At 48.5% G+C, this 14682-nt stretch overlaps 1 protein-coding gene across 1 annotated transcript in view; it reads left to right on the top strand.

The window, feature by feature from the left end:
- vps13c (vacuolar protein sorting 13 homolog C) overlaps positions 1-14682 on the top strand; it is a 48512-nt gene that overhangs the window by 8485 nt on the left and 25345 nt on the right. The window contains exons 7-29 of the mRNA XM_046033207.1: positions 604-908; positions 2392-2539; positions 2626-2734; positions 2907-3034; positions 3481-3637; positions 3817-3896; positions 4024-4083; positions 4369-4522; positions 4608-4727; positions 4799-4902; positions 5526-5693; positions 6001-6305; positions 6561-6708; positions 7822-7960; positions 8054-8175; positions 9223-9389; positions 9789-10042; positions 10434-10660; positions 11253-11345; positions 11540-11773; positions 11861-11992; positions 12087-12176; positions 13749-13904. Coding sequence (XP_045889163.1) covers positions 604-908; positions 2392-2539; positions 2626-2734; positions 2907-3034; positions 3481-3637; positions 3817-3896; positions 4024-4083; positions 4369-4522; positions 4608-4727; positions 4799-4902; positions 5526-5693; positions 6001-6305; positions 6561-6708; positions 7822-7960; positions 8054-8175; positions 9223-9389; positions 9789-10042; positions 10434-10660; positions 11253-11345; positions 11540-11773; positions 11861-11992; positions 12087-12176; positions 13749-13904 — 3600 coding nt within the window. The remainder of the gene's footprint in view (positions 1-603; positions 909-2391; positions 2540-2625; positions 2735-2906; positions 3035-3480; positions 3638-3816; positions 3897-4023; positions 4084-4368; positions 4523-4607; positions 4728-4798; positions 4903-5525; positions 5694-6000; positions 6306-6560; positions 6709-7821; positions 7961-8053; positions 8176-9222; positions 9390-9788; positions 10043-10433; positions 10661-11252; positions 11346-11539; positions 11774-11860; positions 11993-12086; positions 12177-13748; positions 13905-14682) is intronic.

Below are 14682 nucleotides of genomic sequence, written 5' to 3' on the forward strand. Positions count from 1 at the left end.
CCCAGGAAACTCAACAAACGTAACCTATTGTCCTCAGGTGAAGATACCAACGATGGTCGTTCAGTCTTGGCCACAGGTAGTCTCAACGACTGTAACGACTGTCGTCACAGCAACAAGGAACACTAATGAACCAGCGGTATCGATGACCCGGGCCAACGACCCCACTGAGGTTAAATAGCTGAGTTTCCCTGCCAGTCAGTCAGAACTGAAGAAGTCCTTTGGATGAGGGACGAAACGTCTTCCAGTATCTTCAACCAAGTCCAGTTGCCCTTCATTTTAACCTTCGTTGGATAACTATGACCTGGATGACTGAGAATCTTCATAGACATCTTTGAACCTGTAATCATTACTATTCAGTCCTTACATTTATTTTCAGTAAATGCCGAAATGTATTTGTGAAGTAAAGCAGATGAACGACTTGGTGTTGTGATTCTGAGGTTCATATTATTCAACTGAAGGTTTCTGAAACAGAAATGACTGTACACTCTGTCCAGGCAGTGAACGCCTCACATCGTCTCCCTCAGACTTTGCTCCTTCATGGCGTCTTGATCATGTGACGCTGCGTTGTTTGTCGACTCACTCCAGATTTATTTTGTTCTCCAGATGTTCATCGATAACTTCCAGACGGCTAAAGAAGCTCTGAGCGCCGCCACAGCTCAGGCGGCGGAGAAGGCGGCGTCCAGAGTTCGGGGCTTCGCCCAGAAGAGTTTCCGTCTGTCCATGGACATCAAGCTGAAGGCACCGCTCATCATCATCCCGCAGTCCTCCACCTCCCATAATGCCGTGGTGGCGGATCTGGGTCTGATCACGGTGGGGAACAGCTTCTCCCTGCTGCCGGCTGAAGGCTTCTGTCTGCCGGCGGTGGTGGAGAAGATGGACGTCAAGCTGACTCAGCTGAAACTCTCCAGGTATCAAAGCTCTGAGGATCAGTAGACTCGGTCTCAGTGAGCAGGGATGTTCTGAAACCGTTTTTTGATCGGGTCAATTAGCATCCGTGAGCTCTAAACGAGGAAAATCAAAGGATCATGAAAAGATGTAGTTCAGGCGTCCTGAAGGCCCAGTCACACCAGCACTTTCACCGATTCACTCACAGCACAACAAATCTCTGGTGAACCAATAACAAGCCGAGAGCTGAGCTCTGAGAGCCGCTCACCCCTAAAGCTTCACTGCTGTCGGGGTGATTATTCACATATATACAGCTGATCATCTGGGCCACGAGGCCTACTGGATCTCATAGCTCTATCACACAACGCAACTGCAGAAGGGTTTGGAGGTCGAGGACAGGAGCAGTAGACCCTCCCCAGGCCGAACCCCAGAATCCAGCCCGTCAGAAATACCTCTCCGGACGACCTTAACTAGTAGTGGTGGGAATCACCAGAGGCCCCACGATACGATATTATCACAATATTTATGTCACGATACGATATTATCACAATATTTATGTCACGATACGATATTATCACAATACTTATGTCACGATACGATATTATCACTATACTTATGTCACGATACGATATTATCACTATACTTATGTCACGATACGATATTATCACTATACTTATGTCACGATACGATATTATCACTATACTTATGCCACGATACGATATTATCACAATACTTGTGCCACGATACGATATTATCACAATACTTGTGTCACGATACGATATTATCACTATACTTGTGTCACGATACGATATTATCACTATACTTGTGTCACGATACGATATTATCACAATACTTGTGTCACGATACGATATTATTGCAATTTTAAACATATTGCAATTTATTGCAATATTTTATCTTTTTCCCAACTTCAAATTGTGTCCCCAAAGGAAAATTCTTTTTCTAGTGGACTGAAAAAGCAATTTTATTTAAACAAACTTCTCATATACAATTTATATAATAAAAGATCGATACTTGACGTTCGTGTTACGATACGATATTGCCTTGCAAAATATTGCGATACTATGCTGTATCGATTTTATTTTATTTTTTTTTTCCCCACCCGTACTCTCTAGCTACAGCAGTTCACCAGCTAGCCCTGTGAGTGGTCAGTACATTATTAAGCCACATTTGGCCTTTAGATAGAGAGAGGAACATTGTATACAAAGCCTGTATTTAGTCGGGCAGATTAGTTTACATGTACCATAGAGTCTTCATCAGGGCAGGCTTAGGGTTAGGATCACCTCCGGTACTCTATAAACACAAGGCACCAGAAAAACCCAGTCATTGGAGGGAGAGAGTGAAGTGGCTGTTTCTGTTGCAGTGTCTGAGCGTCCTTGAACACACCAACAGGAAGCGTTTTCACAACATCCGAGCTGCACTGAAACATGCAGATGACCAAACACAGAAACAGAAAGCTGAGTAAATTCCGGATACTTGTGTTTTTAGAACCACGCTGAAACAAGACTCCTCTCAGCCTGACTTTAAGATCCTCCAGCCAATCAACTTACAGCTGCTCGTCACCAGGAACCTGGCTGCTTCCTGGTTCACCAAGTTTCCTGGAGTCCAGGTCCAGGGGGTCCTGCGGTCCCTCAACGTAGGTCTCGCGTGTTTGTTGTTGTTTAAACTGTGATGGATCAGTTCTTCAGAATAAGACGTGAAACGGTTTCGTGTGTTTGTCAGATGAGTCTGGGCGAGGAAGACCTCGGGGTGCTGATGATGGTCCTGGTGGAGAACATCGGGGAGGGGAGTAAAGAGCACAGCATGGATGTCAAAAGACAGGTGGCTCAAGGTAACTTTACTCTCAGTGCATGATGGGAAATCTACCTGTCCTACATCAACACGATAATCTTTATATATAACACTGTTTGGTTCAGTGTGCAGCCTAACCTGATTAGTCAGACACTGAATGAAGCTCTGGAGACGGAGGAATGTGTTTGTTAATGACCTCATTTCCTCCTCAGAGAAGGCGGAGCTTGCTCAGCAGCCGGTGGAGCTGGTATCGTTACAGACGGGATCAGCTTTGGCCACCACCACCATGAGCCTGACTGAAAACACCGTCAACGTTCTCCTCAATTTTGAAATCAAAGAGGTAAAAATCTTTAAATGCTGTGACGAGCTGGATTCAGGTTTTTCTCTGCAAACCAAGACAATATGGAAAAGACGTCTTCCTCCTGTCAGTTACTGCCCGGTCCACCCGAAGTTCGGACCGGACAAAGCTGTCCCCCTCCCAGCACCTTGAGTCTGACATCAGAAATCCTAAAAATAAAACAAACTGATATTGTAGCTTCTGGTCCGGTCCGATCAGGAACAGCTCACCTGATATTGTAGCTTCTGGTCCGGTCCGATCAGGAACAGCTCACCTGATATTGTAGCTGTCGGTCCGGTCCGATCAGGAACAGCTCACCTGATATTGTAGCTGTCGGTCCGGTCCGATCAGAAACCATTCATCCCCATCGACTCTCTGATTGTTCCTCCAACATGGCGGCGCTCTGCCGACCTTATTTTACATGTTCTGTTTCCTGTTTCCTCTTGAAGGTGCTGCTGACCCTTAAGAAGCCCAGAGAGCAGAAGGAGTCACCTTTCCTGGTCTTTCATGTCGCTCACCTGGGCATCAATACCGAAGTCAGGAAGTACGACATGTGTGCCACGACGTACATCAACAAGATCACCATGAAGTGCCTGGAGTTCGAAGGTCAGAGCCTCTCAGCGGGTTCAGTAATACTCGTCCTCTGTCAATGTTCCTGTGGGGTATAAAACTGCCCCTTCTGTGGTGTCCCAGCTACTTCCTGTTTGGACAGGAAACTGCAGGTGTACATGTCATCAAACATAAACGTATAGCAGTATGATGATGTGATGTTTGTCTTGTTTCAGACTCCAGCGGCGAGCCGTTGTGTCTCATCAGCTCCTCGGTAGAGTCTGGAGCTGAACTGCTCAAAGTGCAGTATTTCAAGGTGATGACATCAGCAATGATCTGATTACCTGTTGAGATGCACAGGTGTGCTGTCATCGCCCAGAGCAGGAGATGATTCAGTGTTTTCAATCAACTTCAACTTCCTGTTTGTTTGACCGTTTTCTCAGGCCGACCGCTCGGGGCCGAACTTCTGCACAGTGCACAAGAACACGGAACAGATGATCAACGTGAGTCTGTACGCACACGCACACTGACACGCTCACACTCAGTTAATGTTAGAGTGGGAAATAAAACTCTTTGGCTCCACCTGGTGGTGGGATGAGCGATGGCAGTGCAGCCGAGTGATTTATTTTAATGGTCTGGAATTTCCTAACATTTTCCAAGAAGTGCCTTTGAAAGCACTCTGTAAGTTAGTCCTGCCGACAGGTAGAGCGGGTGCTCACAGGTTTGATCCCCTCTGAACCCAGCACCCTGCGTGGTAGCTGACCTGGAGATAACGCCTCTCTCTCTAGGTAACCTTCACCTCTCTGGACCTCATGCTCCACACTGAGGCTCTGCTGTCAGCCATCAACTTTCTGTCGATTGCGCTGTCGTCCAGCAGCGTGACGTCTCCAGAGAAGGAGATCAGACCGAGGACAGAGGACAAGACGGTCTCCACCAAGTCCAGTCAGTACAGCATTCCCTCATGATGTAGTGAAAACAGACTCAGCATGGCGGACCGGCTTTAATGTGTTGTGTTGTTTCCTGCCAGCCGCCCTGGTGTCACCGGCAGACAGCGAGGTCATCGACCTGAAGGTGACGATGACGCTGGGAGCCTTCAACGTCCTGGTCTGCGACCAAAGCTGCAACATGGCTGACATCAAGATCCAAGGTACTGAATTGTGAGTTTTTGTCTGCTGTCATTGGTCAGCACCAACCCTAACCATTTGATGTGTCCTGCAGGTCTTAATGGCTCTCTGCTGGTGCAAGGACCACAAACTGACATATCGGCCCGCTTGAGAGACTTCATCGTCCTCAACGTTGATCCCAGAAGCATCCACAAGAAGGTATTAAAGCACCATATGAGAGAGTTTTTGAAGCCCAGATGACGTATGAATAAAACAAACAACCACGGACAACTCTAGACTTTCCCAGACTAACCTGAACCTGTTTCCTTGGACCACCCTGGAGTGCCCCAGACTCTTGTAGACTATCCTGTGCTGCCACAGATGACACTAAAATCCCCACTAAAGTACCCTGAGGATACTACCTGGGAGTACTCAGATCAGCCTAGACCACCCCTGAACAGAATCATTCCCCTCTACCATGACTACCATGAACAACCACACACCACCCTGGGTCCAAGACTACATTACACTACTTTAGACTACCCTTGACATACTCAGACTACCATGGACTGCCAAGGACTATTTACTACCATGGGCTGATACTTCAGTACCAAGTCAATACCAAAACTCTGAAGACATGACAGTACACATTTTTCTAGGTACTGAATGTCCTGTTATTGAAGGACTACCACAGACTTCACTGGACTCCAGTACTACATTATAATACCTCATACTTCCTTTGGCATACTCAGAGTATGCTGGACTCGTCTAAATTGTCCCGGTCTACGACAGACGGACCTGGATTGTCTATACTGCTGTCGTTGAACTCTTCTGTCCTTCAGGCCATCTCCATCGTGGGTGATGAGGTGTTCAGCTTCACCATGAGTCTGACGCCCAACGCCACAGAGGGCGCCGGCTACGCCGACACCTCCAAAACCGACGGCAGGGTGAAGCTGAACGTGGGCTGCATCCAGGTGGTTTACCTGCACAAGTTCATCGTGTCTCTGCTGGTGAGTTTGAGGTTTTTAATAAGAAGCAGGTAGTTGGAACCTGGGAGAGTTTCACAGGCTTGGATTATAGCAGAGATACAGACAGGAAATATGGTGCCGCAGCTGGGAATCGAACCGAGGACATTGAGTTTATATGTTTATGCTCCCTGATCATCTCTGAAGCATCATAGTTTGTAAAACAGGTGAAATCTGTTTTTTTATAATTAGTATTATTTCAGTTTTTGGTGAATAAAGACATTTTAATGCAGTTTTTTTAGGTTTAGATTTAGTTCATAACGGTTTTCATTGTTTACGTCTTTTCGTTCAGAACTTCGCCAACAACTTCCAGATGGCTAAAGAAGCTCTGAGCGCCGCCACAGCTCAGGCGGCGGAGAAGGCGGCGTCCAGCGTTCGAGACTTTGCGCAGAAGAGTTACCGTCTGGCCATGGACATCAAGCTGAAGGCTCCGCTCATCGTCATCCCCCAGTCCTCCACCTCCCATGATGCACTTGTGATGGACCTGGGTCTGATCACGGTGGGAAACAGCTTCTCTCTGCTACCCGTCGATGGATGCCCGCTGCCGGCCGTCATCGACAACATGGACGTCCAGTTGACGCAACTCAAACTCTCCAGGTCAGTTAGTCCTGTTCAGATTTGAGATCTGCACCAGAACCACAGAAAATCACATGAAACCAAAGACTTTAGGGTTTAGTCTGGACTACAGTTCATGTTCCTCCAGTCCCCTCTTTTCTGCATGCACCTGCAACCCGGGACGAGCTCAGAAACTCTGAACCATTCCAACTTTTACTATGACTGTACCCCTTGTCCCCTGATCCTGGTCCATGTGTAATCTTGCTCAGTGAACATGTAAACTCTGTTGTCTATCAGGACCCTTATGGACCCGGCGACGTGTCCACCCTGCAGTGAGCTTCTGGAACCGGTAAACCTGAACCTGAACATTAAGAGGAACCTGGCTGCTTCCTGGTACAAGAAGATGGTCGCTGTGGAGGTCGATGGACATCTGAAGCCCATGAAGGTGAGGGGGGAGTGTTGATGGGCTGGAAGGCCAGGAAAACCAGGGGGCCCAGACTGATGGTGATTTTAAGAAACCTGGAGGGCCAGGCTGATGGTGGTTTTAGGAAACCAGGAGGCCCAGGCTGATGGTGGTTATAAGAAACCTGGAGGCCCAGGCTGATGGTGGTTTTAAGAAACCTGGAGGCCCAGGCTGATGGTGGTTTTAAGAAACCTGGAGGCCCAGGCTGATGGTGGTTATAAGAAACCTGGAGGCCCAGGCTGATGGTGGTTTTAAGAAACCTGGAGGCCCAGGCTGATGGTGGTTTTAAGAAACTTGGAGGCCCAGGCTGATGGTGGTTTTAAGAAACCTGGAGGCCCAGGCTGATGGTGGTTATAAGAAACCTGGAGGCCCAGGCCGATGGTGGTTTTAGGAAACCTGGAGGCCCAGGCTGATGGTGGTTATAAGAAACCTGGAGGCCCAGGCTGATGGTGGTTTTAGGAAACCAGGAGGCCCAGGCCGATGGTGGTTTTAGGAAACCAGGAGGCCCAGGCCGATGGTGGTTTTAGGAAACCAGGAGGCCCAGGCCGATGGTGGTTTTAGGAAACCAGGAGGCCCAGGCTGACAGCTGACTGGAACGTCTCCTGTAGTCGTGGGTTTCCTGCTGAGGTAGACCTGAATCATAGACCACCTCCACCAGCATCATAAAGACCAACGCCACATATTTAACCTGCTGTCTGAGCTCACTGTCTCCCTGCAGACGGTCTCTAACTCCTCTGCTCTTCTTTTTGCAACCAGTCGACTCGTACATCCCCAAAGGTACGGTTCCCTCTGAGCCTGGTTCTGGAGCAGTGTAGCGTCACTAGTCTCCTCTGTAGTGAAACCTGAAGGCAGCTGGTCTGTAGTGAACCCACACCTGAGAGTCTGTAGACGTCCCCTTCAGGATCAGTGTTGGGGGGCTCCTGGTGTGTCTGATGATCCCTGTAATCCCCCCCCCCACCACACACACACACACCCACCCAGTGTCTTTGTTCTGTTTGGGTTGAGGGAGCAGCAGTAACAGTAACCAGGTGTGCTGACAGGTTAACGATGATCCCTCAGTCTGTACTAAGTTCTGTGTCCGTGCCGGGCCTGTAGGTGGAGCTGAGCCAGAATGACCTGACGGTGCTGCTCAGGATCCTGATGGAGAATCTGGGAGAGGCTGGTGGTCTGGAGCCTCCCGCCCCGAGACAGGAGGCCAGCGTGCAGCTCCGGGCGGCCGGAGGCCCCCCTGCAGGTCTGCCAGGACCGATCCATGTCAACAGATGTTCATGTATGTAGAAGCTCCTTCTGTGTCTCAGCTGCTGATGTGGTCTGTGTTTGAGTTCAGGGGATGCTGGGAAGCCCGCTGGAAGCAGTGACGAAGAGGAGGACGAAGCTGTGGAGACCATGAAGTTTAACTTCACCATCGAGTCTCTTGGTCTGATTCTGTACAGCAATGACCCAAAACAGGTCAGTCAGTACAGCTTCTGGAAGACCAGCTCTTTAATGTCTGACCTTCATCCTAAACCATCTCTGCACAATAATCCAGGTATTATTATGTACGCTGATGAGGATTCTTTAATGAGCATTAATAAACCGGGCTGGGGTCATGTGATCAGTTCCTCCCCCTGGAAGAACCACAGTGATTTAAAGGAGCCTGTGATGAGTGCCATTCACAAACCCAGTCAGTATGTAAAGAGATGGCTTTAATAACGTGGTTAAGGACTTTTATACCTGCATTGGAAATTCTTCTGCTTCTGCTTCTGCTGCTTCTTCTGCTTCTGCTTCTGCTTCTTCTTCTGCTTCTGCTTCTGCTTCTGCTTCTTCTTCTGCTTCTGCTTCTGCTTCTGCTGCTTCTTCTGCTTCTGCTTCTGCTTCTTCTTCTGCTTCTGCTTCTTCTTCTGCTTCTGCTTCTGCTTCTTCTTCTGCTTCTGCTTCTGCTTCTTCTTCTGCTTCTGCTTCTGCTTCTTCTTCTGCTTCTTCTTCTGCTTCTGCTTCTTCTGCTGCTGCTTCTTCTTCTTCTGCTTCTGCTTCTTCTGCTGCTGCTTCTTCTTCTTCTGCTTCTGCTTCTTCTTCTGCTTCTGCTTCTTCTTCTGCTTCTTCTGCTTCTTCTTCTTCTGCTTCTTCTTCTTCTGCTTCTGCTTCTTCTTCTTCTGCTTCTGCTCCTTCTTCTGCTTCTGCTTCTTCTTCAAGTGTGCCAGAGCTACATACGTTTATAACCTTGTATTTATTAATTGATGTAATCCCAAAATCCCCTTGGTACCGTCAGTACTCTGGTCCGTCCTGCTTCCCCTGCTGGTCCTCGTTCTTCAGGTCACAAGCGTGAACTCTTTCCCTCCTTACTTCCTGAGATAAATGCCATCACTCTCTCGTACCCGGGTCGGACTGAACCGCCATGCCGGACGTTCGAAGCGTCTGGCCAGCTACGTGTTTGGAGGTCTTTGGGGCTTAGGTGATCTGAATCAGGACCAGCTGGTCCAGGATCAGCACTCTGATTGTTGTTCCTGTTCCTGTCAGCCGTTGGACCTGCAGCACCAGGAGAACCTGAGACTGGGCGAGTTCGCGCTCCACCTGCTGAAGACTTCAGGGAAGATCCTGGCCAACGGCAGCATGGAGGTGTCCACTGTCCTCAGCGCCTGCACGCTGGACGACATGAGGACAGGCATGGACAGGGTGACCTCACGGTGAGTCACATGACCTCTGAGACTTCTTTCAGAGAAGAAGTGATCTGAAGACTTGAGCAGGCAGTTTGAAAAGGACTTTCTCTTCTGCAGCTGAGTGTTAGTTTGGATAGGAAACGGCACCGCTGCAGTAAAAGTCTTTTATTACAGAACAGCTTGTTTTAAACCTCACTTTATTAGAAAACATGTAAAATTGTATTTTGTCTTTTCACTAAATTTACATCCATAAATAAATTAGATTTTGGATGCATTTAGAACAAAAATTAGCAGTGGTTTGTAGTGACACCCATAAATCTGTGGCTGTTATCAATCAGTGTTTATCGTACTGATAATGGTCTCATTCTCAGTGAAGTCCCTGCGTTACGTCCTTAACTTTCCCTGCTGTGTTTCCTGTTTCCTCAGCATGGTGGGGCGGAGAGACAAGGAGAGCTCCGAGGCCATGGTGGAGGTGACGTATCGACAGAGTGCTGCAGAACGGGAGGTGGTGGCTGTGCTGCAGAAACTCTACCTGTGTGCCAGCGTGGAGTTTCTGATGGCCGTCGCAGATTTCTTCCTGCAGGCTCTGCCACAGAGTTCCACTCGGACCACCGCCTCTGCACCGAGCGACAGACTGCCACTGAGACAGACCGCCGAGCCGCGAGCCGACAGCAAGACCGGTTAGACCAAGAGATCCACACTAACACAAGGCCGGGCTGCTTATCTAAAAAAAAATGAGCATCAGATTTTAAAACATGATAATCACAAATGAACACTGTGGAAAGGGGTTGGGACCCCCTAACTGGATCTAAAGATGAATCTGACAGCTTGTAGATGAGCAACAGAAAGAGGAGAAAGTGTCCTTCTGAACACAGTTTTTTTTTTGTGGGAATTTGTTCTAATCTTTGCTTTTTGCATTACTGCCTCAAATCCCTCTTTGGTTCAGCTGGTCACAGGTGAAGAAGTAGCAGATTAGATTTTATTCATCAGTAAAGTGAAAGTAAAGACAGACATAAACCCACAGTAGAATGTAGACTGAAACCAGACCACCTGTTGGTCTTCTCCCTGCAGCCTCGATGGTCAGGACTCGTCTTCGGGCGGTGGTGGTGGACCCAGAGGTGGTGTTTGTAGCCAGCCTGATGAAAGCGGACGCCCCCGCTCTCGTGGCCTCATTTCAGTGTGACATGACCCTGCAGGCCGAGGAGGACGCTACCCAGAACATGAGAGCCAACCTGAGGGAGCTGAAAGTCCTGGCCTGCCCGTTCATCCAAAACAAGAAGGACAAGGCTGTTACCACTGTAAGGTCACATGAACGTGGGGGTCACATGTGGGGTCACAGAAGGTCTTAAGATTTAAAGACCAGTCTTTTGTAATTCTATATTTTTTATCCTTACAAACAAACAATGTGTCTGTCATTTTCAAATTTTTTTATTTATCCAGGCAGGTTAGTTAAGAACAAAAGTCCTATTTAGAACTATGGCCTGGCAAGACATCCTCATGAAGAGTTTTACTGCCTGTCAGCTCTGAACCAGCTTGTTCCTCCTGAAGACGTAAATCTTCTGTAGGAACACCTCACAGATGCACTTTCATTTCTGTAATTTTCTATCAAACAAACAGGAAGAAGTGGTTCATTTGTTGGGGGACTATTTTCTGTGGCGGATGAATCCACAAGTGGTGCTTTAACACAATATTTTCCATGTGAACTGAAAAGTGTCCCATGTTGTTCAGACTACAGTCTCCAACAGGGGGAGCTGTTTACTCACAGTTAGCTGTTTGAGTTTGTCATCTGTAGTGAAACCACAGGAAGCTGGACAGTAAACATGTGAAACAATCCTCTATTATTCAGTCCATCTGCTTTATGCTGAAGGTCCGTCTGACTCTTTCCAACAGGTGTTGAGACCCTGCTCACTTGCCCTGGAAACCAAAACCCACGCTAACCAAGGACTGAGCGGCTCTGTGATGGTGGAGGAAGTCATTATCAAGGTCCGTTCATTTGTGTCAGTTTGTAAAAATGTATAAATGGATGTAATCAGATTTTAAAATGCTTGTTTAAAACCCGTCTGACCATTGGCTGGCCTCACGGTGATGTCAGTGTGTCGTCATAAAGAAACAGCGAAGACCAGTTCCAGGTGGTGGGCCAACAATGTACTCATCATAAGCGGGTCTTTGTCCTGCAGATCTCACCGTTCATCCTCAACACGGTGATGACAATAACAGCCGCCATGACGGCCAAGCAGTGTGACGAGCAGAGTCAGGAGTTGAGGCCGGGCGTCGACGACCTCTGGTCGGTCATGAACATCTACGGCTGTAATTTCTGGTTCCTGGGAGTGGACCAGGCTGCTGAGATCACCGAGAACTTCAGAGAGCAGGACGGACACAACGAGGGCGAGAGCTTTGCTGCAGAGGTCAAGGTACAACATCTCAGAATAAACATTTTAGTTTTTTAGAATGAGGTGGGTGGAACTGTTTCCTGTTGATGATGTGTTGTCGCCCCACAGGTGGTCCAGGTGACTCTGGAGTCCGGTTTGGGTCATCGGACCGTCCCTCTGCTGCTGGCCGAGTCCTCCTTCAATGGATCGGCCAAAAACTGGTCGTCTCTGCTGCAGCTGAGAGCCGACATGACGCTGGAGGTAAGACCTGGTCCTTTAGACGTGAGCCGGTCCTTCACACCTGAATCTGAGCCAGATGTTTCATCATGTGTGTTGCTGACATGTGTGTCTGCAGGTTAACTACTTTAATGAGCTTCATGCAGTGTGGGAGCCTCTGATCGAACGAGTTGACAGTGGCAAACGCAGATGGAACCTGCAGCTCGAGGTAAACCTACTAGCTGTTAGCCATTAGCTGCTGCTCCACCCCTTCTCTTTTACCTTTGTGTTTGTAAGCTGCAGATGTTTTGTTTCTGGTACATTAAATCTCTTGGAGCTGTTCAAATTGCTGTCCCTGGCGTTTACACTGTCCTCTACTGAACCTGGACGTTGTTCCTGATGCACTTTGTCATTGAGGCCGCTCAGAATCACATCTGACAAATAAATCAGTTACAATCAACCAATCACATCCCAGCACCTGCACCATCACCAGACAGTAACACCAAAATGCAATATACCGTTTGCAGCCATAAGAAATAATACAGACACAGTTTCAGCCTGTTCTGCAGTATAAACAATGTCTAAATCCATGAACACTTTGAGGTTTCAGACAGTTCTGTCCTCCCAAAAGAAGGTCTGAAGTTCATTCAAAATATCCATTCCCTTCTGATGAGTCCCCAAAATAATCAAATGAAGTATTTACAGAAAATTTGCCTCGGTGTCCAGAACAGTTCCAGTGTAAGCACTCCCCAGAAAGAATCAGTTTCTGTGGTCAGCACTGATCCGGCCCGGAGTCACCTGTTGGTCTGCAGTCAGAGTCAGCCAGGAAGTACACATTTACTATTTCTCAGCCCGGAGTGTTGGAACGGCAACGGTGGAGAGTATCTTATAGATTTGAGGAGGACTGACGTCTCTGCAGTCGGTTCTGATGGGCCGACGGACCGCCCCTTATCCCCGTCAGCTGTGCCATGCTGCTGTGGGTTGAACTGTGTTGGCATAGAAGACTGGATGTCACTGAATGAATGAATACGTATGTGTTGACGGGGCCCTCGGTAGGAAGTTATACTGAGATCGTGTTGTCAGAAAGTGGACACTGGAGAGACAAGGACAGTCCAACAGTGTCCAGAAGGTTCAGCGTATCAGGGCGTGTCTGTTTCTTAACTTCCTCAGTGACCTCCAGGAAAACGGACGGGTCTTCCCCTGAATCTCTGTCTCCTCTATGGAGGACTCATTCATCAGGAGTTCATCCACCATCCAACAAGATCCTCAATCAGGGTCAGCAGTTCTCCTCCTTGCCGAAAACAGTCTAGGCTAAGTCCCGTCCCTCTTCTAAGTCATCCGATGGTTTGCCAGAACCTCTTCGAGGTCGGCTGAAAGCCTCCATTTACAGGGAGCCATTGCAAAGAAGCTAGAACAGATGAAACAAGATCTCTTTTCCTGTTCTTGTCAGAACACGTGCCGCTGCGTTCTAGATCAACTGGAGAGTCTAAAGGGACTTATTCAGCCTGATAATAAGGAACTGCAGTAATCCAGGATAGAAGAAACAAATGCATGGACTATTTTTTCCCTTTATGTATCTATTCATTATCTGTGCCTGCTTACTTAGAGTCTTCATGTCACCTGCATGTCTTTGGACTATGGAAGGAAACCCAGTCCAGTACAGGTGTTTTTAGTAAAGTGCACGCAGGATAAGGTCGGTGTTAGATCTGGAGTCTGCACCAGCAGATGATGATTGTTAAATTAGTTAGATCCAAATTACAAAAACACCTGATAAGCATTGTCTTTGTATTTGTTCCTGCAGATGAAGAACAACCCGGTCCAGGACAAGAGTCCCGTTCACGGAGACGACTTCGTCATTCTTCCTGAACCTCGCACAGCCATCAGCATCTGCTCCAAAGACACCATGAACATCACCGTCTCCCAGTGCAGCCTCAACGTCTTGTACAACCTCGCCAAGGTACACATCCTAACGTCTTCCGCCACCTCGCCAAGGTACACATCCAAACGTCTCCCGCTCGCCAAGGTACACATCCTAACGTCTCTCGCCACCTCGCCAAGGTACGCATCCTAACGTCTCTCGCCACCTCGACAAGGTACGCATCCAAACGTCTCCCGCCACCTCGACAAGGTACACATCCAAACGTCTCCCGCCACCTCGACAAGGTACACATCATAACGTCTCTCGACAAGGTACACATCCTAACGTCTCCCGCCACCTCGCCAAGGTACGCATCCTAACGTCTCTCGCCACCTCGCCAAGGTACGCATCCTAACGTCTCTCGCCACCTCGCCAAGGTACGCATCCTAACGTCTCTCGCCACCTCGCCAAGGTACGCATCCTAACGTCTCTCGCCACCTCGACAAGGTACGCATCCAAACGTCTCTCGCCACCTCGACAAGGTACACATCATAACGTCTCTCGACAAGGTACACATCCTAACGTCTCCCGCCACCTCGACAAGGTACACATCATAACGTCTCTCGACAAGGTACACATCCTAACGTCTCCCGCCACCTCGCCAAGGTACACATCCTAACGTCTCTCGCCACCTCGCCAAGGTACGCATCCTAACGTCTCTTGCCACCTCGCCAAGGTACGCATCCTAACGTCTCTGGCCACCTCGACAAGGTACGCATCCAAACGTCTCTCGCCACCTCGACAAGGTACACATCATAACGTCTCTCGACAAGGTACACATCCTAACGTCTCCCGCCACCTCGACAAGGTACACATC

Source organism: Micropterus dolomieu, linkage group LG20 (assembly GCF_021292245.1).
Source record: "Micropterus dolomieu isolate WLL.071019.BEF.003 ecotype Adirondacks linkage group LG20, ASM2129224v1, whole genome shotgun sequence".
Lineage (NCBI taxonomy): Eukaryota > Metazoa > Chordata > Actinopteri > Centrarchiformes > Centrarchidae > Micropterus > Micropterus dolomieu.